Genomic DNA, 26950 nt, shown 5'->3' with positions numbered 1-26950 from the left:
TAACGTGCCTCCTTCCATGGGCCAGGTAGTGCCTGGTGTATCTACACAACCTCACCTTTAGTTGTGAAATCTCACTTTTGGCGGGTCTCCTGTGTCAGGCTCTGTCTGAAATCATTGAGATATTACTGTATCTTCACTAAGGCCGCGTACACACGGGCGGACTGTTCGCCCAACTTTGTCCGCTGAACAGTGTTTCAGCGGACAGTCCGCTCGTGTGTGGGCTTCAGCGGACAGTTTCAGCGGACAGTCTGACGAACAAAGTTTTTCGGAATTCCCGTAAGACAGTCCGCTGAAACTTGGTTTGAGCGGACAGTCCGCTCGTGTGTAGGCTTGTTCGTCAAACTAAGTTCCGCGCATGCGCAGAAAGGATTTACACGCCGAAGGTTGCATTGCAGTGTATAGGACGTCGTTTTTCTAGTCCCGTCGTACGTGCCGTTCACGTCATCGCGCACGCTTTCAGCGGACTGTTCGTTCATCGTGTGTGGTCAAGTCCGCTCATGCAAATTTTGAGCGGACTGTTTGTCGGATTGTTTGACAAACTAAGTTGGGCGAACAGTCCGCCTGTGTGTACGCGGCCTCATGAGAACAGATGGGAGTCCTTCCTGCCTCAGGAAAGTTATTCTGCTCCCTGTGCTTGATGACACTGTAGAGCATTATCCTCACACACATTGATCCCCTAAGGGTATTTTACTGGATACCAGCTCCTCTCCACTGGTAGCCTTTGGTTACTGAGAAGAGTTTCATGTATATTTATGCTGTAGGTATCTGTAGACAGACATGGAGAACCCCTTACTGACTTCAGAGACTCACTTAACAAGATTTAGGTTCCTCTTTCTTTCTAGGTTAGGTTGAGGGTGTAGAAGGCGTGACCAGTGATGCCTGAGGCACACCTGCATGACGTCAAGTTGCTGCTATGATCTGCTACCCGTCTTCTGCTTTCGCCTAGCTACCTGTTGCCTGTGTTCCTCTCTACTTTATATGTACTCATGGAACAGAGACCCTATATGAGGTTTTTAAAGCTATGTTTCCATTCAGGTCAGCTGTATATGCACACTAACTGCCTTCACTATAGGTCGTATTTTGCACTCACCACAAGCTGGGAATCTATTGATGGGCATTAGCCCTTAGCATGATCTGGTCATTTATAGGAACTGTCAACTTTACGGGGAGTCTATACATTGATGTTACAGCAGTTTTAATTAATTATTGACTTATGATGGCCTGGAATCTGTCCAAGTTGGTAGGCTTCATTCATTATCCCCATTCCTTCTGCACTACTTTATTGTGATTTCTCAGATGGAAAATATACATACAGTCATCTCATCATAGTTTACATTTCCATGTGAGGTATATCCAGTATGCCTTGGCTGTGTGCATGTGAGGGTGGCGCCAGACGCACTTTTTTGGCTTTTTTGAGACAACGTTGTCTGTTTTTATAGGTGATGGTGGGTGATTCCTGTATAAGTATTTATTAATTTAGATACTTAATTTTTGTATGATAAGTACGTTTTGTATTTTTACAGATTCAGTTTAGTTTACATTCTGTCACTATACCTCTGCGGCTTGTTATTATGGTCTTTACAGTAGTTTTTTCTACCTGTTGTCCTTTTTTCATAGGCATTGGTTTGGCCATAGAGCCCCACTATAATTATAATGTGTGGGTAAGTGACTAAAGGTACCCATTGGATAGGTTATTTGGTCGCTCCCTTTTTTGTTTTTTTCTATCTATCACATAGAAAGCATGCTTTCCAATACAAAAGCACCAGACAACTTTCTTCACTTACTGTAGCAAACAATGATCAATGTAAGCAAAGAAAATACAAGTATTAATTGCTTATGGGGCTGCCAAATAAAGTAAATCTGTTTCTTTGGCATGCATAGACAAAGCACACGTAAATTTTACTGTTTGTTGCAGATAAGAAGAGAGCAATTCTGTGTTTTTTTTTTTTTGTCATTTTAATTACAATTATTTCTCTGGATTACTATGCCTTCCACCTGCTAAGGTTTACCTTCAAGAACATCCTCTAGCATGTGAGTAACTTTCTTTTCCTTTAGAATGTGCTTCTTTAGATATGTCATAAAGATTCCAGAGCTGAATTCTTCATCCTGAACTTCATAGGCTTCTGCATTCTCACTCCTGTTTATGGAGGTGAAAAAAATATCAGACATTTTGTAACATATTATACACCAGGAATAAAAAATATTATTAATAATGAAAATAATATATATTAAAGAGCACTTCAGGGGCGAACTGATATCAGGCAGTCAACTGTTTTTTGCATGCTTTCCCATTGACATTTTATATGTGCTGCAATTTTGGTGCAATCAATATTCTTCATAAATTTAGGCCAAAATCTATGTATTTATTCATAGAATAAAAAACTCCCTTTGAAGGGCTGAGTGCCCAACTTGAGTTTGCTCTGGGAGTGAGAAGGGAAGCTCCCATCCCACTGTCGTAACACAGCCCTGTATACTGTATATAGCTGAGGCCACGTACAGTCTATAAAGTGCTTAGAGCTGCTGCACCTGTTAGTGAAGGTAATAGTTTGTTTAGGACACAACCAATAAGCATCATAATCAATCGAAAACAAATTATTATATTGTGCCATTTAAAGAGTAACTCCAAAAAAACTTCCCTTTAATTGCATAGTCTGCATCCCTTTAGACGTGATTTCTTATTGGGAGTATCTCACCAAAAATTTAATTTTTGTTGCAGGGGATGCTTGACATCTGACTCTGGGAAAATCAGTGAGCCAATCACACAAGTAGACATATTGCATTGCATTTTACAGAAAATGACAGCACTGCAGATTGAAAAGGAAAGGTCATTTTTATTAACCACTTCAGCCCCGGGCCATTAGGCTGGCAAAAGATCAGGGCACTTTTTGCGATTCAGCACTGCGTCGCTTTAACTGACAATTGCGCGGTCGTGCGATGTGACTACCAAACAAAATTTATGTCCTTTTTTCCCCACAAATAGAGCTTTCTTTTGGTGGTATTTGATCACCTCTGCATTTTTTTTAAAAATAGCGACAATTTTGAAAAAAACGCATTACTTTTTACTTTTTGCTATAATAAATATCCCTAAAAATATATAAAAAAAACATTTATTTCCTCAGTTTAGGCCAATACATATTCTACATATTTTTGGTAAAAAAAAATCGCAATAAGCCTTTATTGATTGGTTTGCGCAAAATTTATAGCGTCTACAAAATAGGGGATAGTTTTATGGCATTTTTATCAATACATTTTTTTTTTTACTAGTAATGGCGGCGATCAGCGTTTTTTATTGTAACTGCGACACTATAGCGGACAGATTGGATACTTCTGGCGCTATTTTGGGACCATTCACATTTATACAGCGATCAGTGCGATTAAAAATGCATTGATTACTGTGTAAATGTGACTGGCAGTAAAGGGATTAACCCCTAGGGGGCGCTGTAGGGGTTAAGTGTGTCCTAAGGAGTGATTCTAACTGTGGGGGGAGGGGCTATGTGTGACACGACACTGATCGGAGCTGTGATCAAGTGTCAGTGTCACTAGGCAAAACGGGGAAATGCTTGATTACATCAGCATCTCCCCGTTCATCCTCTCCATGATACGATTGCGGGTATCCCCGCGGACATCGAGACCTGTGATCACACTGACGGAGCTTACAGCGAGTGCGCACAAGCCGCTTCTTAAAAGGCAATGCACAGGTATGTTAATATGCCTGTACGTGCCATTCTGCTAACATAAATCGGCGTGAGCCGGTCAGCAAGCAGTTAACATTAAATTACAATTGCAATCATATATGCTATATTATTTTTTTTTTTATGTGCCATTTTTTTCCACGAAAGTGGTGTTACCCTTTAACCCTTTCGTCACTGGGTCTGTACGTGGTACAGACCTGACAACAGGGGGTATTACACACAATCCAGTGGCTGCAGCCACTGGGATTGTGTGTGAAACTGACATGCAGACTCCTACCTGTCAAGTGAGAGCATTCCTGCGGCAGCGCTCTCACCCGATTGCTCACACGTGCCCCGGAAACCTCCCCCCCCGCTGTGCCCCATGCTTACCGGGCTCCTCTTGCCCATCTGCCAGCCTGAGATCTCCATGGCGGGTGCTGGTGGCTGGAGGCTAAGGAGAAGAGTGGACACAAGTCCGCTCTCCTTCCCTTCTTAATGTGACCCGGAAAGCAACATCCCAGACACCACTTCCGTGTCAAGCTCCCGGTGTCCCTGGCTAGCTCAGCCGAGAAATATTGCGATCTGCATTGCAAAACATATAGTGGATCACAGGGGAGACATGCAGGGTCTTTTAGACTCTGCATATCTCAATAAAGAGAACCTGTGACCAAAAAAATCACATAGGGGACTTTCTGTCCCCTATGTGATGAAAAAAAGAGTTCAGTAAAAAAACTTTCAAAAAAAGAAAGTTATACCCAAGAATATAAAATTCCCACCTCAAAATATTTTAGGGCCCCTCCCACCCCTACATATACACATGCACAAATGTAAACGCATGTGTATATGTAGTGAGAGCAATAATTCTGACACAAGACCTCCTCCGTAACACAACTGATACCTATAGGGGGATTTTGAAGCATTGCCTATAGAAAATATAGGGTACTGAAAGTTAAAGCCATTTCACAGGTGTAGAAAAACTTAAGGTTTGGCATGTTGGGTATCTATTTACTCAACCTCATCTTTTAATTTTTTCCCAAAAATGTGGGTCATTTATTGCGTTTGTTTGCCCTAAAATTCACATTATTGTGTTTTTTTTAATGGAAATTTTGAATTTCCTAGACCTCTGTGGTAATATCGCGTGACATAAAAAATTAGAACTACTGCTATTTTATTCTCTAGGGTGTCTGTTTTCAGAAAATATATAATATTTGTGGGTTTTGTGTAATCTTCAGGCCTAAAGTGATTTTTTTAAACATGTGTGCCCCCCCCCCCCCCCAAAACGGCTCTGGCAGCAAAAGGGTTAACCTTGTCTCAAATACTAATTTCCACTGCAGACAGTAAGTGTCCCAGAGAATAAAAAATAAACCCTAGTCACCAGGGAAATCACTTTGCTTTTTGTTGTACTAAAATAGACCCCTGGTTTTTCTGAGTGTGAAAATTGAGAGTTTAGTATAACAAAGCTGGCAAGCCATTTTAGCACCCAGAAAGGCGTAAGCTGTTTAATATGCTCCTGTTAGGCATTGTTAGGCATTTGTTTTTGCGGAACCAACCAGTAACAGAAGCTTTGACCACATATGAAGAGAGGAAGCATCACTTCCACTTAGCAGAAACAAACACGATTTGTGAAACTTATCAACCGCTGCAGATATGCACATGAAAGCTAAAACCACCTATTGTGGTAAGAGCTCAGCATCAAATGCAAGGTTTGAAGGCTAACAGAAAACTAATTTAGGGAGAAAGTATATACAACTTCTAAGAAATATTTTCTTTTTATCCCTGAGCTGTTCACACAGGAACTTGTGTTTGCTCACATATGAAGAAATGCATCTTGGGGCTTGCAGAAGGGATTGAGTAACACAGATAGGGCTGGTCTACAAAACTTGGAAATAATATTTCTCTTCACTGCTCCATATTCTTGAATATTCTAGCTGTTTCTTTGCACTACAGAGGTAAATCTATTGTACAATCAGATTTCACAGTGTCTTGCCAGTTTATAGGGCAAACACCTGAGGCATAATGTGTTCGACCAAGCAAAATCACTGATTCAAGATGGCTTCCTTTCAATATAAAAAGACATAATATTGTCATTGTGCATGCACCTAGTCAGACTGAAATCTGTGACAAGAACAGGTAGATTATATATATATATATATATAAGAGAAAAAGCACTCACATAGCCACATCCGTAGTTTAGAGGAGAACAAAAAAGGAAAGGGGTACTTGATAAGTATCCCTAGGTCGGACTTTATAGGCATAAGAAACAATAGTGAATTATGAAAAAATAACAATGTTTACTGAAAAAGTAGATGACATGAAAGAAGCATTCAGAAATTAAAAATCATATATAATGATACAAAATATGCAATGAGCCCTTGTGTGTCAAGAACAGGTAGATCTCCTGCCTGACTATAGGTTGCTTAAAGCCCCTTTAACATGGGCTAGATCCCCTGCAGAGCTGAGCTGAGTGGACAGGTCCGTGTACTTATGCAGAGCAGACACCAACACAGCCTGCTCTGCTCTATGGGCAGCTGGATGTAAACATGGTGGCTGTCCGTTTTACATCCAACTGCCCTCTGATCCGGCCAGATGGATGGGTATGGATGCCCTTCCATTTGTTTTTGCCAGATCAGATCGGATTGGAGGTAGGTGGGTGTAAACGGATGAAAAGTCTGTTTACATCCACCGTTCCATAGAGGAGAATGAAAGGTCTGATCGGGTCCGTCTGAAAAATATACAGGTGGACCTGATCAGACCACTCGTGGATAATCGAAAAAAACAAATTCCTTCATCCATGCGAGGAATGCTGCCTATTGGGATTATGTATTCTGACTCCTCAGTTGTCAGAATACAGTTGTCAGAATACAACACAATCAGTGTCTGCAGCTGCTGATTAACAAAAGTTTTCTAACATTCCCATTAGACAAAGTCAATCGAATGATCAACTTCTATCAAATGTGCCAGCCATAGATGGATCGAAATTTGTCCAGTCCCTGTTGATCCAGCCAAATTTCGATCTATGCCCAGCTTAAGTGTAAGCGTAATAACTGTCACCTTTTTCAGTTGATTTATACTGTACATTATGACTGATTTAAGGCCTTATTAGGGCTGTTTGTTTTTATCTGATTTTTTTTCTCCCTCTATTTTGTTCTTAGTGACACTATTCTCTATGGGCTGCTATAGAAACAATGAAGTAGAAAAACTTGACAATCTAAAACCAATACTGCATCCCATAGCAAACTAAAAGACTTACGTGGCATATCCATAAACAGTGTTCCCTAGAGGCTTCAGAGGAGTCACTGTAGATACTGCACAGTCAGCATTATACCTATGGAAGAGAAGTGCTATTAAAATGTGCTACAAAATCAAACCATTTATGTAAGTATTTGTGTAACAAGCAAAGTTGCTCACAAGCCACTGGAATGGGACAACTTGGCCAAGTGTGGTAACAAGCCTAGGTGTGGAATTATAGACCATGGGATAGTAGGATGGGGAATTACAAACAGAAAAAAGGGAACCTTGAGCTGAATAGGACAAAGAAGGGTTTTAAAAAAAACAAAAAACAAACATGTCATACTTACCTCCGCTGTGCAGCTAATTTTGCACACAGGGACCCTGAACCTGCTCTTCTGGGGTCCCCCAGAGGCTCTTGCGGCTCCTCACCGCATCAGATAACCCCCTGGGAGAAGCGATCTCCCAGGGGGTTACCTTGCGGGCGTGCCCCTGAGTCCAGCATTCGGCATCCACAGAGGCCGAATGCAGGACTTGACCCCACTCCCTGGCACCCGCATCACTGGAATTTATTGACAGCAGCGGGAGCCAATGGCTGCGCTGCTATCAATCTATCCAATGAAGACCCGAGAAAACCCTGCAGAGAAAGAGCGCGTGACCGTGGGACAAGTTTGAGGGTTCAGGTAAGTAAAAACGGGGGGTTGGGGGAGTACGGTCACAGACAGGTGTTTTTCCACCTTAATGTATAGGATGCATTAAGGTGAAAAAATATGAACCATTACAACCCCTTTAATGCAATACTAATCAGATCCTGTGTTTCTAGTAGATGGCTGATGAGTGCGCTCACTAAAATAACATGGATGGACAGTTAGATACCAACATGACTGTTCTTCACATCTCCATCTCTTTGACGACCTTACTTCCATTCTACCTTAATACCCACTAAATGTTAGGAAATGATTGCCATTTTTCTTTTCAGCTATGCTAAGTATATAGACATAAATAAAGTAAAAAAAAAAAAATATATTTTAATATGCTCACCAAAATGTGATCAGTTCTAAATGTGTGCTTATAAAGAAATTACTAAAAAGTATCACACTATTGCACATCTTACATTCTTAATATGTTTGTATAAGAAATTGGGTGCAGCACCATCATATTATCAAATTAATAAATGTAGCAGATGACATTTGGGATCAAATGTCACACGCATTGTAAATTAATTTTTGCTTCAGGACTCTACGGTACTGAGGGTTAATTGTGTAGGTAAGCCTTAACACCAGTCTGGCCAGGCCGTGTTTGAAGTTCTGCCTGTTCATGTGAACGGTGAGGTGCACATGACAGGCTAGAACCAGGCCTGGTTGGATGTTTGGGTATGGCCCTCTCAGAGCCAATCAACAGGAGAGCCAGGCCTGCTGAGGAGTCTGGGAAGGGGGTACTTAAGCAGGTGTGGGTCACGTGTTCGGGGTTCCGGAGTTGTTCATGAGACCCGTGTGGTCAGTTCTGGTTCCAGGACCGGTGTAGCCCCGTGAGGGGTCCCGGTCACAGGGTGTCGGACATCCCGCAGCATGTTCCTGTCAGTGGCCCCTGATAGACCTGTCTGGTCTGGGGTAAGGATCCGTCTGTTCCCGAGCCTCGGAACCTGCTGGTCCGAGGCGCTGTAACTGAGGGAGGATTCAAGGTGTCCGGGTGTGCTCTCGGCTTGGAGGGACACCACAGCTCGTGGAAGTGACCGGGGCAGAACTCTTCGGAGGAGGGACAGCAAGTGGCATCCTGAGAAGTGCCTGGTTGCTGAGTTGGGAAGGACATTGATGAGTTCACACTTTTCCAGTACCACAAAGGAAGCAGGAAACGTTCCAGGTACGGTTGGAAAAAGGCTCCTGTTCATTTTCATCTTCAGTTGACTGTTCAAGTTTTGGGTCAACATGCTGACTGCCATGATCTCTGGCTAGAGATCTGTTCAGCCTTGAAGTACCCAGCTGCAAGTGGCTGCTCTCTGGTTGGAAATAGAGACTTTGTTAGACCTGCAGTTCAAGGTACCTGAGTTCTTCACCCGTGACCTCTGTTCCCTAAAAGACTGTGTTTTGTGAAAATTCTACTGCAAAATAAAAACGTAATCCCCCTAGACGCGGAAGAGCAGGCCAGGAGAAGGTAACCGGTATAAGCCCATTCAGTCAAGGCCGCCCTGCAACGGGTTATGGCCGCTACATATATATACACTCAAATGCAATATAAACATAAAGTTGAAAAGTTAAAAAATATACAGTGCCTTGAAAAAATATTCACACCTCTTGAAATTTTGCACATTTTGTCATGTTACAACTAAAAACGTAAATGTATTTTATTGGGATTATATGTGATAGACCAACACAAAGCGGCACATAAATGTGAAATGGAAGGAAAATGATAAATGGTTTTCATTTTTTTTTTTACAAACAAATATCTGAAAATCGTGAATTTGCATTCAGCCCCCTTTACTTTGATACCCCTAACTAAAATCTAGTGGAACCAATTGCCTTTAGAAGTCACCTAATTAGTAAATAGAGTCCATATGTGTGTAATTTAATCTCAGTATAAATACAGCTGTTCTGTGAAGCCCTCAGATGTTTGTTAGAGAACCTTAGAGAACAAACAGCATCATCAAGGCCAAGGAACACACCAGACAGGTGAGGGATAAAGTTGTGGAGACGTCTAAAGCAAGGTTAGGTTAAGAAAAATATTTCAAGCTTTGAACATCTCACAGACCACTGTTCAATTCATCATCTGAAAATGGAAAGAGTATGGCACAACTGCAAACCTACCAAGACATGGCCATCCACCTAAACTGAAAGGCTGGGCAAGGAGAGCATTAATTAGAGAAGCAGCCAAGAGGTCCATGGTAACTCTGGAGGAGCTGCAGAGATTCACAGCTCAGGTGGTAGAATCTGTCCACGGGACAGCTATTAGTCATGCACTCCACAAATCTGACCTTTATGGAAGAGTGACAAGAAGAAAGCAATTGTTGAAAGAAAGCCATAAGGAGTCATGTTTGCAGTTTGCGAGAAGCCATGTGGGGGACACAGCAAACATGGAAGAAGGTGCTCTGGTCAGATGAGACCTAAATTTAACTTTTTGGCCTAAAAGCAAAACGTTATGTGTGGTGAAAAACTAACACTGCCCATCATCCAGAACACACCATCCCCATAGTGAAACATGATGGTGGCAGTGTCATGTTGTGGGGATGCTTTTCTTCAGCAGGGACAGGGAAGCTGGTCAGAGTTGATGGGAAGATGGATGGAGCCAAATACAGGGCAATCTTAGAAGAAAACCTGTAATGCCCCATACACATGGTCGGACATTCCGACCACAAAATCCGTCTGATTTTTTCCAACGGATTTTGACCGAAACTAGTGTTGCATACATACAGTCACACAAAGTTGTCGGAAAATCCGATCGTTCTGAACGAGGTGACGTCAAACACGTACGTCGGGACTATAAATGGGCCAGTAGCCAATAGCTTTTGTCTCTTAGTTTATTCTGAGCATGCCTGGCACTTTTTCCGTCAGAATTGTCTACACACGATCAGAATTTATGTGATCGGATTTTGTTGTCGGAAAATTTTAGATCCTGCTCCCAAACTTTGTGCATCGGAAAATCAGACAGAAAAATTCAGATGGAGCCCAACACACGGTCGGCTTTTCTGACAACATGATGTGATCGCACATTTTCCATCGGAAAATCCGACCATGTGTATGGGGCATTAGAGTTTTCAAAAGACTTGAGACTGGGGCAGAGGTTTGCCTTCCAGTAAGACAACGACCCTAAACATACAGCCAGACCTACAATGGAATGGTTTGGATCAAAGCACATTCATATGTTAGAATGTCCCATTCAAAGTACAGACCTAAATCCAATTGAGAATCTGTAGCAAGACGTGAAAATTGCTGTTCTCCATCCAATCTGACAGAACCTGAGCTTGATTTGCAAAGAATGGGCAAAAATGTGACTCTCTAGGTGTGCAAAGCTGTAGAGACATACCCAAAAAGACTTGCAGCTGTAATTGCAGCGAAAGATGGTTCTTGAAAGTAGTGACTCAGGGGGGACGAATACAAATGCATGCCGCACTTTTCAGATATTTATTTGTAAAAAAAATTGAAAACCATTTACTATTTTCCTTCTATTTCACAATTATGTGCCACTTTGTGTTGGTCTATCACATAAAATCCCAATAAAATACATTTACGTTTTTGGTTGACAAAATGTGGAAAATTTCAAGGGGTATGCATACTTTTTCAAGGCACTGTAAATAGACCCAAGTGAAAAAAATACAAATCCTAGTAGTGAAAAATCAGGCTTCTGCAAGAAGGTGAATGGTCATCTCTAGACCCTCATCACAAAGGTCAATTTAGCATGTTGGCAGGCACCAGCACCCAGAAAACATCTTCAGTTTGCATATGCAATCAACCAAAGGAACCACAAGACCCAGCTTCACATTAATTGAACAAATTCACTACAAAGGATATCCATCTCTCAAACTCAATAGGAAGAGCAGCAAATCATAGTGCTCACAAAAACACTTTGTTAAAACTATAAAACATGCACTTACAGTACATGTAGGATAAAACAAAGCAGGTGCTTTTGAATGGCCTCAGCCAGTCTGAGATTCAATGCTGTCTGGGAGAAATATGAACTAATTGGATGCAGGTTTCCACGCATCCTATTGGCATGTCAGGAGATTGTGACCGACCCTCTATGGAGCCGGTTCACACATCTCCGGAGTGGCTCCGGTGTGAACTGCACAGAATTCCTGTGCGTCTTCTGCCCTGTTTCAGGTCTGAATTCAGCCAAAAATTCAGGCTGGAATCAGACTGGAAATGCTAAATGGGGAAGCAGCAGACCCCTGCTGTGAGCTGCTCCGTGCTGCAGTGTGAACCCAGCCTAAAGGTGACCCTGTTTCTAAGGAGATAGCACATGAAGCTTGAATGTATGCAGTGTGTTGGAAAGAAGAAAACACAATGTGGAGAACACTTATTAGATGAAGCACAAGGAATATAGGGTGCTGGGAGCAGGAGATATATGGACCTTGTTTGAATGATATTTTACACTTTTGGGTTCACCTTAAAGAGACAATGCATGTTTTCTAGATTTTTGTCTGATGTATAATAGATATATTAATATACAGCTGCATTACATTTTGTTTTGTCATTAATGGATATTGAGCACTGTGATTCATATTGATTAGATATTACTATGTGTTTGACATAGTAAATACCGTATTTATCGGCGTATAACACGCACTTTTTTCCCCTTAAAAGCAGGGGAAAATCACGGGTGAGTGTTATACGCCGATCCCCCGCAGTTCTGAGCCTCTGGGTGGCTTTCAGCCACCTTCGGCCATTCTCGGAGGCTTTTGCCCGCCTTCGGCTCTTCTCTGCGGCTTTCGGACGCCTTCAGCCGTTCTCGGCAGCTTTCGGCCGCCTTCGGCTCTTCTCTGTGGCTTCCGGCCGCCTTTGGCCGTTCTCGGCAGCTTCTGGCCGCCTTTGGCCGTTCTCGGCAGCTTCCGGCCTCCTTCGGCCGTTCTTGGCGGCCGGAAGTTGCTGAGAACGGCCGAAGGCGACCGAAAAGCTGCCGAGAATGGCCGAAGGCAGCCGAAAGCTGCCGAGAAGAGCCGAGAACTACCGCGCGCCGCCGAGATACACAGGACATCCGGCTCTGTAATTCGGCGGTGGCATTTAAAAAAAAAACAAGAGGCAAATAAAACTGACAAGGCTGCAATGGTAGACAAGGCTGCATGACAAGGCTGCAATGGTGGACAAGGCTGCAATGACAATGACAAGGCTGCAGATGACAAGGCTGTATATGACACTGACAAGGCTGCAATAATGGACAAGGCTGTAGGTGGACACTGATAAGGCTGCATTGATGGGCATTTATATGTAAGTTTTTTTCCTTAAACTTCCCTCCTAAAAGTTTTTTTCCTTAAAATTCCCTCCTAAACTTGGGGTGCGTGTTATACGCCAATGCGTGTTATATGCCGATGAATACGGTAGATTCAACAGAATATCTGTGATTTTACTTATATCTGTTAAATTTATAGATCAAAAGAGGCAGCACGACATGTTTTTTGCTGATACCCAATTTCTTATATTTATTTAGTAATTATTCATACTTCGTGCTGGCTGCAGTAATTATTTGTGTTTAAGCAAGAGGAGCACAAAAGATTTTGATACATTGATATTATTCTATGTATGGTTTTAAGTAAAACATAGGTTCCCCTTAAGTGAAAACCCACATACCACTTCCTACAGGTATCTAGGAGAACCACATTTAAGGCAGTCCTTCTTTCTTGCATCTTCTGCAGTATTCTTTGAACGCTGATGCAATTTTCAGGCCTGTATGGTTGAGGAGCATCAATGGGGACCATGTAGTTCCTCCCAGAGCGTTCATATCCATGACCAGCATAATAAAACAGCCCTAAGTGTGCAAGAAAAAAAAACGATTTAGGTACATTGTAAAGTGATAAAAGTTGTAGGTGTATAATTGTATGCATCTTATCCTATGTTGCATTGTAGAAACGCCATTGTTTAAGACAAAGATATACATTTTTTATGTAACCCAACTTTTTTTATACTGCACTAACATACATAATATTTTATGTTCATTATTTTTGTGGAACAAAGATCACCCTAATTATATATTGCAGGTACTTATATAGCGCCATCAATTTACACAGCAATTTACATATTTATTGCACATTCACTTCAGTCCCTTCCCTAACTAACTGCCTACTAATGCCAATTTAGACCAGAGATAATTAACCTACCAGCGTGTCTTTGGACTGTATTCAAACTGACCCTAGTGCTGCTATGTGGAAGTGGTAAGCCAATGCTGTTTTTTTTATACTGCACTAAAATACATAAAAATGTATGTTTATTATTTTTGTACAACAAAGATCACTCTAAAATGCGTAATTTTCACATAACATATATGATCGTTTCTATTTTTTTTATCACTGAATTTCTTTAGCAATGTCAAAAGTGAGTCCAACCCTCACATTTTTGGAAATATTTTATTATATCTTTTCATGTGACAACACTGAAGAAATGACACTTTGCTACAATGTAAAGTAGTGAGTGTACAGCTTGTATAACAGTGTAAATTTGCTGTCCCCTCAAATTAACGCAACACACAGCCATTAATGTCTAGACCGCTGGCAACAAAAGTGAGTACACCCCTAAGTGAAAATATCCAAATTCGGCCCAATTAGCCATTTCCCTCCCCAGTGTCATGTGACTTGTCATGCCGCCAGATTCCGCCCCCTACCCTATGTGAATGAGTATGGGGTACGATGTACCCTTACCCATTCACGTGGAGAAAAAAGTGTACATAAAAAAAACACAACACAGGTTTCGCTATCTTCTGCTCTTTTGTTAGCTCTTTTACTAGCGGAGGAGCTTGGCTTTCTCCTTCGTTGTCGCCACCATCCGGGGGCCTTCTACCAACTTTGGGGGTCTTGTCCCGCTCTTTGGTTCTTCTTGTGGGGCCTCTGCTTTCTTCTTCCAGCTCTTTAACTAGCCCAGTCTTCTGTCGCTGTCGCCGTCGCCTCCGACTTCTGCTTCTTCTTCTTCTTCTTTCTTCCGATGTTGACACAACGCTCTCTCTGGCCGTAATGGCAGGGACGCGTTGTGTGGTGACTTATATGTGTGTGTGTTGTCACATGGTGACCCAGCCGCTTATGATGTCACAGTCCCGGAGTCCGGCGAGAAGACCCCTGAAGACGGAAGAAGACCCCCGGAGCTGTCTAATAAAGTACTTTAAAAACCTGTGTTGTGTTTTTTTATGTACACTTTTTTCCCCAAGTAAATGGGTAGGGGTACATCATACCCCATACTCATTCACATAGGGTAGGGGGGCCAGAATCTGGGGGTCCCCTTATTAAATGGGGCTCCCGGATTCTGATAAGCCCCCCACCTGCAGACCCCGACAACCAACGGCCAGGGTTGTTGGGAAGAGTCCCTTTTCCTCACCAACATGGGGACAAGGTGCTTTGGGGTGGTGGGGCACAGAGCCCCCCTTCCCCAAAGCCCCCCCATGTTGAGGGCACGCGGCCTGGTACAGCTCAGGAGGGGGGGCGCCCATTGCTCGTCCCCACCCCCTTTCCTGACCGGCCAGGCTGCGTGCTTGGATAAAGGTCTGCTATGGACTTTGGGGGACCCCCACAATGTTTTTTTGGCGTAGGGGTTCCCCTTTAAATCCATACCAGGTGACGGGGCTCATGAGGTGTCAATCTCGCCGATGGAGGCGGCGACATTGACTTCCTTTGCTAGTCCCGGCTACCTGGTGCCACGTTCAAAATGAACGGACTTTACTCCGTGAGTGGGCAAGTCCGTTCATTTCAAAAGTCCGGTGGACTCCCGCCATAGTCTGGCAAATTGACCTAGAAAAGTCCAGTTGTGTGTGGGCGTGTTTGAGCAGGTCCGCTCGTTCGGAAAGTCTGGTGGATCTCCGTCCGGCGGACAGTCTGATCATGTGTACACGGCATCAGTGTTACAAGGTCTCAGGTGTGAATGGGGAGCAGGTGTTTTAAATTTGGTGTTATTGCTCTCTCTCTCTCTCTTACTGGTCACTGGAAGTTCAACATGGCAACTCATGGCAAAGAACTCTCAGAGGATCTGAAAAATAGAATTGTTGATCGTTGATCTACATAAAGATGGCCTAGGCTATAAGATGATTGCCAAGACCCTGCAACTGATCTGCAGCATGGTGGCCAAGACCATACAGTGGTTTAACAGGACAGGTTTCATTCAGAACAGGCCTCACCATGATCAACCAAAGAAGTTGAGTACACGTGCTCAGCGTCATATCCACAGGTTGTCTTTGGAAAATAGACGTATGAGTGCTGCATGGCTGTTGTCCCCGAAGGAAGCCTCTTAAGATGATGCACAAGAAAGCCCGCAAACAGTTTGCTGAAGACAAGCAAACTAAGGACATGTTTTCCTGGAACCACGTCCAGTGGTCTAATGAGACCAAGATAAACTTATTTGGTTCAGATGGTGTCAAACGTGTGTGGTGGCAAACAGGTGAGGAGTACAAAGACAAGTGTGTCTTGCCTACAGTCAAGCATGGTAGTGGGATTGTCATGGTCTGGGGCTGCACGAGTGCTGCCGGCACTGGGGAGCTACAGTTCAAGGGATCTATGAATGCCAACATGTACTGTGACATACTGAAGCATGATCCCCTCATATATATATATATATATATGCTTAAATTGATGGTGCTATATAAGTATCTGTAATAAATAAATCAATATATTCAGTTCAGCTTTAGATTGCCTTTAGGCTCAATTTACAAAGGTAAAGCACTAGGACAATGATTCTTCTTTTGAAAATGTGACAGTTATTTTCAGATAGTGGTATATTTTTAATTAAGATTCAAAGTGTAACTCAATTGTTTTGTCTCTTCTTACCCCCCTCCTGTTTTGTAAAAAAAAAAAAACACAAAAAAATAAATAAAAATTATCCTCTCCATGCTCCATTGCTGTCCCCAGCTTGCTCCACCATCCAGTGTCAGCACTTCAGGCAAGCACTCTAGCCAGTCTCCTGTGTGCGCATAATTACACAGGCTGGTCTCACTGTACTCCAGGACTAAGCGGCACTTACATGTCATTAAGTGAGTGTCACTCAGTCCTGGAAGACTGCCTGCCGCCACTGGAGGAAAAAGAAGGAAGAAGAGTATTGCATTTTATAGGTTTTATTTTTATTAAAAAGACAGTGGAGGGATAGGTGATGGCAGCAGATGGATAGAAGGCTGGAGTTCCACTTTAATATGTACAGTCGCATAGCTGAAAATGAAGATACTTCTGGCCAGGGGCGGACTGATCATATGGGTACTCGGGCACTGCCCGAGGGCCCCATGCCACTAAGGGTCCCCATCAGGGTTGTCAGCCTCAATAAAACCAGGGACAGTATGTAAAAATCTGTGTATTTTTAAAAATACCAAGATTATAGCTGCCCCGCCTCTCCAGTATCTTTGTGTATTCTGTATGTGTATACTGTGTGTCTGTGTATACTGTATGTGTGTATACTGTGTGTCTGTGTATACTGTATGTGTGTATACTGTGTGGCTGTGTATACTGTATGTGTGTATACTGTGTGGCCCCATAATCTATTGCCCAGGGCCCCCCATAACATCCTATTGCCTGGGGCCCCCCATAATCTCCTTTAGCTCAGGAGCCCCATAATCTTCTCCTATTGCCCGGGGCCCCCACAATCTCCTATTGTTGTCAGCCCGCCCCTGCTTCTGGCTTTGTCAAAACCTTTTACTACACAGATTGTGATCAGCATGCATTATTCAGGCCAGCAACTGCATCAGAAGTGCTCCATTCCTTTTATTTTGGCAAAGACTATATTTTCTTCTTTGAATGCAGAAATTAGAGGTTACATTGCTCACCATGAAATGTATATGCACCTAAAACAGGTCAAACATTCCCTTTAAGCCCAAGCTGATTACAAAGCACAGTTCCTTGACCTTCACAAGGTCATTTAGGGCTGTCCGTGGCTGTCTGTGGGTATTATTAGCGGGTGATGCAAACGTTCCTGGAAGGGAGATATATATCTACACCAGCAACAGGCCAGGGAGCAGCACAAGCCAAGGCATGAGCAATACTTTAAAACCAAGTCTCCCAAGAGGAAACTCATTTAGTTCATAAACATCATTACAGGCTACAATATTTATTGCTTTTCCTAAATAGTTTTCTTAGCAAGATCGCTTTCATTTTCCTATAGACTCACCGTACATCCCTCTGTCCAGGAGCTGTAGAAACTGATGGACCGCTGTTATCATTTCTTCCTGAGTCAAATCTACAAGTGAGATTACACAGAAGCCCAATTTTCTGAGGAGTGCCGACAGCTCGCATACATCAACCATAGGGGCCAAGAGATTGGGATGTCTGATGTAACTATTATTACCAATCAGCAAAGCAACTTTCCCAGCCGCTGTCAAGAAAAAAAAATATGCTTAAAAAAAAAAAATTGAATAAAAAAATATTTAAATCTGTAGCCGCCATATAAAATATGCTCACTGTATTTTAATCTTTGCATTATTATTATTCCCATATACAGTACAAGCCTAATCCTTCAGTACGTGGCTTGGAAAAAATAAAACTATAGCCTATTATTCCCCTTGGTAGCAAGGAAATCAGCAATGTTGCCATAACCAAGTCACTAGTTCAAGCACACGCAAGATTCACATGGTTGTGACATGGTCGCCTGGTCTTCACCTGGCTGCTGTCCCCGGTTTGGATGGGATTCCTCACCTCAGCCCCGGGGGCAGGGCCATCTTTAATATTTATTGGACCCTGGGCAAAAATTTTATTTGGGCCCCCCCCCATTAAATTTCACTCTCCATCTGCTCTGAGACATACAATAAATAGCAGCTAGACTTAAAATCTGTTTACTATATCAGATCAGGCAGCAATTGCGATTGGTTGCCAGTGGTTACAGCATATCATTACTGCTTACTGACTGGTTGCTAGAGGTTACAGCACACATTTTGTCTCACTGATTAGTTGCTAGAGGTTACAGCAAATGATTTCCGCTTGTTAATTGGTTGCTAGAGATTACTGTACAGTATTAAGCCCCATACACACTATCAGATTTTCTGCTGACTTTTTCCTTCAGGTTTACCAAAACCATATAATATGAAGTCAAACCTTAGGGGTTTCAATTTGTATGCAATCAGGCAGGCCCTTGCACTACATGGTTTTGGTAAATCTGAAGGAAAAAATCAGCAGAAAATCTAATAGTGTGTATGGGGCTTTACTGCTTACTGATTGGTTGCCCCACTGCAGGGGGGCATGATATACATATGAATGGCACCTTTATTTACATATCAATGCCGCCGACCACAGGTAGTTACTTATGAATGCCGTCGCCATTTACATATGAATCCCAGTTACTTACATGTAAACACAGGGTCTGCAGGTGAGCCATCTGTACACAACAATAAGGCAGAGCTGGGCAGTATTAGTACCAGCACTTCACACTGAGATATTGGGACACAGCACAGGACTAAAACTTTAAAGGACAAGTGAATTTAAACTGGGATAATTGGCAAGTATGAGGCAGCTGCTTTGGGCCACACAACAATTACAGGGCCCAGGGCAGCTGTCCCTTTTGTCCAACCTTAAAGACGGCCCTGCCCGGGGGAGATCATCATCCCTGTCTCCTGTCTTTCCTTGGATATAGGTTGGGAGTCGCTATTGGACCGTTTTGTAAGTTATAGACCCCCTCTTTTTTTAAAGAGATGGTTCACTTTTTAAGTGTTATCCTATATTTACAGATGTGTTATTGATTTAATTTCAGAGTACTTTACTCCTCATGAGTGGCGTGAGTCGAGTACACTTTGAACTGATGCCCAGACAAGTTTGGCTCGCTAAGGCCCCTTTCACACTGGAGCAGGAGCGGCATCGGTGCTAAAACTGTTTTTAGCACCGCCTTACTGTCATTTTAGTGGCGGTATTCGGACGCTAGGGGGCAGATTTACCTCCCTCCAAGCAGCCAAGAAAGGGTTAAATACACAGCTGGCGGTATAGCCGCACTGCCCCATTGATTTCAACATTTTTTTTCTTATTTAGTTTACCTTTTATTTTACACTGTTTTAAAAAAAAAGAGAACATTGTGTCACTTTTATTCCTGTTACAAGGAATATAAACATCCCTTGTAATAGAGAAAAAGCATGACAGGGCCTCTTAAATATGAGATATGGGGCCAAAAAGACCTCAGATATCATATTTACACTAAATGCAATTAAAAAAAGTATCCCTTTAAGAGCTCTGGGTGGAAGTAACGTTTTGACGTCACTTCCACCCTGCAGTGTCATGGAGACGGGTGGGGGCCATCTTCCAGTCACTCGTCTCCATGCACAGCCATGGGAAGGATACGATTGCCTCTGCAAGGGGGGCCCTCTCCCGCCACCGATAAAAGTGATCTTGTGGCGAATCCACCGCAAAGATCACTTTTATCTTGTAGCGGACCACCAGCCGAACACGGCGATACCGGGGTTATGGCAGCTAGCGATAACTGTCCTCAAAGTGAGGACGTATATAGTCGTGCGGCGGTCCGGAAGTGGTTAACTTGTTTTGAAATAATAAACAATTTTAATGATCAATATAAACTAGATATTTATTCAGTGGCCTGCCTCATATAAAGTCCCATTCTTTCTCTTCGTTTTTTGTTTAAAAATAATTAGCTTTCTTCCTTCATGGCAGGGAAAACTTTGGTGGATGAACCCCAAATTGACTATGCCTAAACACAATTTTTATCAAAAGCAATTTGTTCATGACTGTCTGTCCTGCAAGCAAAGCAGGTGCTAACCATCGGCTACCACCCTATACTATATGTTGTCTGTTTCCCAGCCCAAGTATTGGATGTTCAAACCTGTCACACCTTAGTGGTTCAATCAGAAACGAATCTAGTTCCTTGGTGCTTGGGATGAATGCTAAGATAACCCCACATAATGGCAAATTATCGAATAAAACACTCACCAAAGTATCTTTCCAATGGTTTTGTACCTACAAAGTGACAAATAGAAATAATATATGAAGATAACATGACACACCAGCTGAAAATCTGCAAATATATCTAGTTGCCCATCACTCTTCCACAAATAAGGATTATTTTTAAGCAAACCTAGTCTGAGAAAATAAACACAGTAGCTCTCCATTTGACAAATACTTATCTGTCTATTTTGTTGATCCAAAGGCTTCAATACCGTCTGAGTCACTGCCTAGAACTAGTACTAATCTACTGTTTCTATAACTAGTAAAGTCAGCTGAGATCAAATGGGGTTTCATTAAGTGGGGTTAGGTTTCCCCCATCGTGCATTTTCTACTTTATTTCACTAAAACAACCCATTCTAAAATCCCTTTACAGTACAACTCTAGCCCAAACTTTTTTTTTCCCCCTCCTGTTCTCCACCTGTAGAGAACTCCTCAGACATGTTTTGCCCTTTTCGGAGCTTAATCATAGAGACCTCTGCAATTAAGCTCTAAAAAGGGTGAAATGCGTTGGTGTGCAGACGGTCACCATTTTGTTGTAGTCTACTGGAGCATGACAAGCTGATTCTGTCTATCTTGCACCAGTCTTTTCACTTGCTAATCTGACGGATGCAGGTTTGGAGGGGCACATTCAAGCAGTATTATTTTCATTGTTTTGGGCCGCAAATGTCTATCTGTCTATCCGGCTCTTCAGCTTCCATTTGGGGAGAGTCACCCCTACCTTCTGTCAAAGTGAGGGGAGTGCTTAGTATGTTCCAAACCTCCCACAAATTGTTATGTGAGATAATCTAGAAAAAAGGCTAAACTAGAAAATAAAGTAGAACATTTAAAGTGCCCTACTGATGGGAAAGGGTTAGCAGTCCTGAACCCAAGGTTGTATTATATAGCAGCTGCCACATTTATCTGGCAGAGCTGTATACTTCCTGCAGGATCTCTGGCCTGTTCCCTTCAAATACATGTACAGTATTGCTAAATTCTTGTTCCTCCGCATCCTGTCTGTACAAAAAATATGGAACACTATGAAAAGTCTGCTACCCTACACCAACAATAATGCTTACACTATGTTATGGGAGATTCAAAAACTGGGTGCATTCAAATCCTGAAATCCTGAAAAGTATTATGAATCAAATATGTCCATCAAGATTTAGCTTAATTATAGAGCAAATTCCAAACCTCCAATATTTTGCCAATATTTACAACTTCCATTTAGGGCTGGGATCACATATATGTAAATTGAATGCGGTGACAGGAGAGTGTGCCCGACTCTCAATGGAACCAGTTTACACAGCTCTTGGACGGCCGCGGTCCACACTTGGAAAGGATCCTGTGAGTCTTTGGTTACAATTCAGGTACGCATTCAGGCAAAAATGTAGACCTGATTCGCACCTGAATCGGTGAACAGGGACTCCCTGTTGTGAGCCGTGGCATGTGTGAACCCAGCCTTAAGCTGAACTCCAGGAAATCAGATACTTTGTAAAATTAGGCTACTTTCACACTGGGGCATTGCGTGCGCTGGCGGTAAAGCGGCGCTATATTTAACACCACTTTACCGTCATTTTAGCAGTGCTATGCGGCCGATAGTGGGGGTTAAAACCATTCGCAAAGCGCCGATACAGCGGTGCTTTGCAGGCAGGTTTGCAGTGCTGCCCCATTGTTTTCAATGGGAAGGGGCGCTTTAGGAGCGGTAAATGCACCACTCCTACAGTGATCCAAAGATGCGGCTTGCAGGACTTTTTTGACCACCCTGCAAGCGCACAGCTCCAGTGTGAAAGCCCTTGGGGCTTTCACACTGGAGACACAGCAGGAGACACAGCAGCAGCTGTTTAAGGGCGCTTTTCAGGCGCTATTTTAAGGCACTTTACCTCAGTGTGAAAGCCTTAGATGTCTTATGCCGCGTAAAGCAGTTTTTATGTTTTTTGAACTGCCTGTCAAGAGCCTGTTTGCCACTCTGATCCCAACTCCTGCTTCACATGCTCTGGAGATGCGCTACATTTTTCAAACTTTGGTAGCAAATTTATCTCATTAACCACATGCCACCCGCCATATAGTAAATTGACGGTGCCAGGGTGGCACTCTTGTTCTGGAACAACATCATATGACGGCGCCCCAGAACCGCTGCTCTCGTGCCACCAGGGGGGGGGGCAGTCAGTGCGGCAATCGTGGCCACACCATGTTCCAAGGTCACAACGCGACCCCAATCTCGGTAAACAGCAGATGAAGTGCCTCTTTACCCATGTGATTGGCTGTGTCCAATCACAGGGAGTCACATGTAAAGAAGGAAATGCCATTTATCAGCTCTCCTCGCCTCACACTGACAGAGTGTGTGGCAAGGAGAGCAGATCAGCAGATTTTCCTCGCAGGGGAGACCTGTACAGGTAATCAGGACACTGATCATGATTACAGTACAGCACCAGCAGTGCCCATCAGTGACACCAATCAGTGCCCATCAGTGGTGTCAGTCAGTGCTGCTCTTCAGTGGCCATCAGTGCCTGCTCATCAGTAGTGCCCATCAGTGCCACCTATCCGTGTTGCCTGTCAGTGCCCATCAGTGCCACCTATCAGTGCTCATCAGTGCCACATATTAGTGCCTCCTCATCAGTGCCACCTAATCTGTGCCCTTCAATGCCGCCTCATCAGTGCACATAAGTGCTGTCTTATCAGTGCACATCAGTGAAGGAGAAAAATTACTTATTTACAACATTTTTGCTCTTTAAAAAAAAAAAACAGCAGTGATTAAATGCCACCAAAGGAAAGCTCTATTTGTGTGAAAAAAATTTCATTTGAATACAGTGCTGCATGACTACACAATTATTCAAAGTGTAACAATGCTGAAAGCTGAAAATTGGTCTAGGCAGGAAGGGGGTGAAAGTGCCCAGTAGGCAAGTGGTTAATAGGATACACTAGGTTTTTATAGAACAACCCCATGACTTGTATTTCGGGTTATTCTGAGCTATAAATAGATGACCAATGCATGGTTATAACGATTGTCAAACTCCAAAAAAAAAAAAAAAGAAGCTATACCATGCCCTCACTATACCAATGTGGAAAGAGGAAGCCAATTCTAAAATTAGATTGAAAACATACGTACCGGAAAAAGGGTTGCTCCAGAAAAAAAAATCTAAGGGAGATTTCATGCAAATGGAAGCTATGACCTAATGTGGTAGGCATGTCCTCTACTTGTGGTTTATCGCGGTTACAGTAATTGTATTGCTCTGTATTTGCAACAAATAACAAAGCAGAGGTCAGGTTACAGATATTTATTGAGACATTGAAGTTTATTTACCAAAGTGTGTGAAGATTCATTTCAATTGTCCAATCAAATGAAAAGAAAATTCTTGTTAACACAATTTATTGTGTGAGTATCTCCAAACCCTTTACCTTGCAAAGCATTAGATTACACATTAGATTACAGCATTTATGGCTCTAATGGGTTTCTCAATCCAATGATACTGTTCTTGAATTTTCACATTGTCTATAGGGTGGGTGCAACACAATTATGTTATTTTCTTCTTGTTTGTTTTTAACTTAGTTTTCAGTTTTGTAAGGTTTTTATTTCATTCCAAAAAACATCAAAATGTTCTCAATAAAAAATGATCTGATTAAAGGCCAATTCACATGGGCTTTCCGTTCATTCTTTTTTCATCTGTCCGTTTTTAGATGAAAAATGGACAGCAATTTATTCCTATGGATCCATAACAAGTACAAGCCGGGAACTCGACAGCTTCTTCATTGGAAAACTTTTATTTAGGCATCAAAGCAGTAACATAATCCAAAACTGATGCATTTTGGCCTAAGCCTTCATCATGGCCTTCATCGTGATGCTATGGTGAAGGCTTAGGCCAACACACATCAGCATTTTGGGGTTATATTACTGCTTTAATGACTAAATAAACGTTTTCCAATGAAGAAGCTGTCGCGTTTCTGGCTTGTACTTGTTATGGATCCATTGGATATTTAATTAGCCAGAGCACTGACTACCCTGTACACATACCTGCACCTAGAGCTTGGGTGAGTTTTCTCTTCATTTATTCCTATGGGCTTGCAGATGTAAACGGATGAGTGTCGATTTACATCGACTTACATCTGAGTCCATTCAGGTAGCTTCCTTTTCTGTTTAGATGGATGTAAGCGGATGTCCTCTGTTTATGTCCATTCCATTTATATCCATTTTTAGGCACGTAACATATTTTTTATTTATACGTTTGTCATCTATGATTAGTTTCTTCAGCAACTAAAAAAAAACAATGCAAAAATGGATGTAAAATGGGTTAAATTGAAGATGGGTGTGCCAACTGATATAAACTGAAGCTGGACCGATCTGGCCAACTTGCCCGTTTTTTAGATGACCCAGATCGGACCACCCATTGTTCTCTATAGGGTGGCGGATGTCAGCAGACATGTGTCTGCTACCACTCGCCAGCATCCAATCTGATCCGCTCAAAACAGACGTATGGCGTTACGTTCACCATCCATCTGGCAGATCGTATAGAATGGCAATCGAATGGAAACTGACAAGCAGTCTGTTTCCATCCGACCGCCCTATAGAGAACAGAGTGCTGTGTCTGCTCTGCTTAACGGAGCAGACACAGACCTGTCATCCGACCTGCTCAGCTGGGATCAGCAGAGAGATCCCCCGGTAATCAGGTGGATCCGCTTGGATGGATTCTGCCACGTGTGAAAGGGGCCTTAACCACTTCACCCCCAGAAGGTTTACCCCCTTTCCTGACCAGGCCATTTTTTGTGACACGGTACTGCGTTACTTTAACTGGCGTGGCCGTGCGACATAATACCCAAATAAAATTTATGTCCTTTTTTCCCACAAATAGAGCTTTCTTTTAGTGGTAATTGATCACCTCTGCATTTTAATTTTTTTTTTTTTGCGCTATAAACAAAGAACAGTCGTCAATTAAAAAAAAAAAAAAAAAAAAAAATATATATATATATATATTATTTATTTTTTTACTTTCTGCTCTAAAACACATCCAATAAAAAAAATAAAATAAATAAAAAAACAAATTTCTTCATCATTTTTTTTATTTGTAATGGCAGCGATCAACGATTTATAGCGATATTGCAGTGTATAAATCGGACACTTAACTGACACTTTTGACAGTTTTTTGAGGACCAGTGACATTATTACAGTGATCAGTGCTTAAAATATGCACAGTCACTGTTCTTATGACACTGGCAGTGAAGAGGTTAACACCAGGGGCGATCAAAGGGTTAACGGTTTGCCTAGATAATGTTTCAGTGTAGTGGGGGAGTTGCTTTTACTAATGGAATGCTGACACTTTTGACAGTTTTTTTAGGGGCCAGTGACATTATTACAGTGATCAGTGCTAAAAATATGCACTGTCACTGTACTAATGACACTGGCAGGGAAGGGGTTAACATCAGAGGCAATCAAAGGGTTAACGGTGTGCCTAGATAATGTTTAAGTGTAGTGGAGGAGGTGATTTTACTAGTAGAAGGCATTGATCGGTGTTCCTGCTCTACAGAGACACAATATCCATGTCTTCTGTACTGAAAGAACGGCAATCTACCTTCTTTACATAGGCAGACTGCCATTCTGTCAGTGTGCCAAATGATTTGTGGGTGCTGGCGGGCACTGGGTCCGTGGGAACCGCTGATCAGCTTCTGCCGTGTAAATTCACAGTGGAAGTGAGCCACCGACAGGGGTGCACTCGCACCCAAAACCCAGAAGTGCAGAATTATGTATATATATACATGATTCTGCGCAGTGCGGCCGACCTGTAACAATAAATGTGCTATGGGGCAGTCGGCAGTCGGTTAAAGAAAGGGATTAAAAACCTGCCCAACCAGGACACAGGTAGCAACAAAACACTGATAGAGGTTTTAACCCTTCCACACCCCTCTACAAAATTAGTTTTATTGTGGTCTATGGCCCCTTTGGAGTGATTCCCCCTTATTCCTGTCTCGGTGAGATCTGCCATTGCAATAAATGGGAGAAATCCTTCTCAAGGGAAAAAATGACAGTGAGATCCCAATAGTGGCTTTAAACCGATAAAAGTAAGAATGTTCAGGCTTGAGGTCCAACTTAAATGCACAAAAAAGTTTTCTCTAGTCTGTAATTCTTAGGAAACTTGCAACACAGATTCATTACCTGCTGCTACAGAAGGTGGTGGGGTTTGCTGGAAAATAATGTCTTCCTCTGAAAGACAAAAACATTTTATTTTCAAGAATTTAGCCCTCACAGTCCATAAATACCAACTGATGATTTACTAAACAAAATGGAGCTATGTGTATTTGTACCTATGCTTAGTTCTGCAGCTTCACTCCACCTTTCCCCATGGGCATTAGACACACAACACAGGTAGCTGCCACAGTCTGTAGGCTTCATTGACTTGATCTAAAACAAAGTATACAAATTATTATTTCTATTACACTCTGCTATTTAATATGGAATACATTTTTATGCGTTTTTGTTATTTGTTTTATATCAGTAAATGGATTCTGTCGTTAATAAGGGCCGGTTCACACTGGGGGCGATGCGAGG

The 26950-nt window shown here is 42.4% G+C and overlaps 1 protein-coding gene across 1 annotated transcript in view; it reads right to left on the bottom strand.

Annotated features, from left to right (window-relative positions):
* LOC143963099 (mucosa-associated lymphoid tissue lymphoma translocation protein 1 homolog) overlaps positions 1-26950 on the bottom strand; it is an 81762-nt gene that overhangs the window by 13973 nt on the left and 40839 nt on the right. The window contains exons 6-12 of the mRNA XM_077472663.1: positions 26707-26803; positions 26558-26605; positions 20422-20448; positions 17669-17872; positions 13175-13352; positions 6922-6996; positions 2010-2137 (exon numbers count right to left, since the gene is read on the bottom strand). Of these exons, the coding sequence (XP_077328789.1) occupies positions 2010-2137; positions 6922-6996; positions 13175-13352; positions 17669-17872; positions 20422-20448; positions 26558-26605; positions 26707-26803 (757 nt within the window). The remainder of the gene's footprint in view (positions 1-2009; positions 2138-6921; positions 6997-13174; positions 13353-17668; positions 17873-20421; positions 20449-26557; positions 26606-26706; positions 26804-26950) is intronic.

Source organism: Lithobates pipiens, unplaced genomic scaffold (genome assembly GCF_037356315.1).
Source record: "Lithobates pipiens isolate NorthernLeopardFrog02 unplaced genomic scaffold, aLitPip1_a1.2 Scaffold_8, whole genome shotgun sequence".
Lineage (NCBI taxonomy): Eukaryota > Metazoa > Chordata > Amphibia > Anura > Ranidae > Lithobates > Lithobates pipiens.
This window is presented reverse-complemented; position numbering and strand designations above follow the sequence as displayed.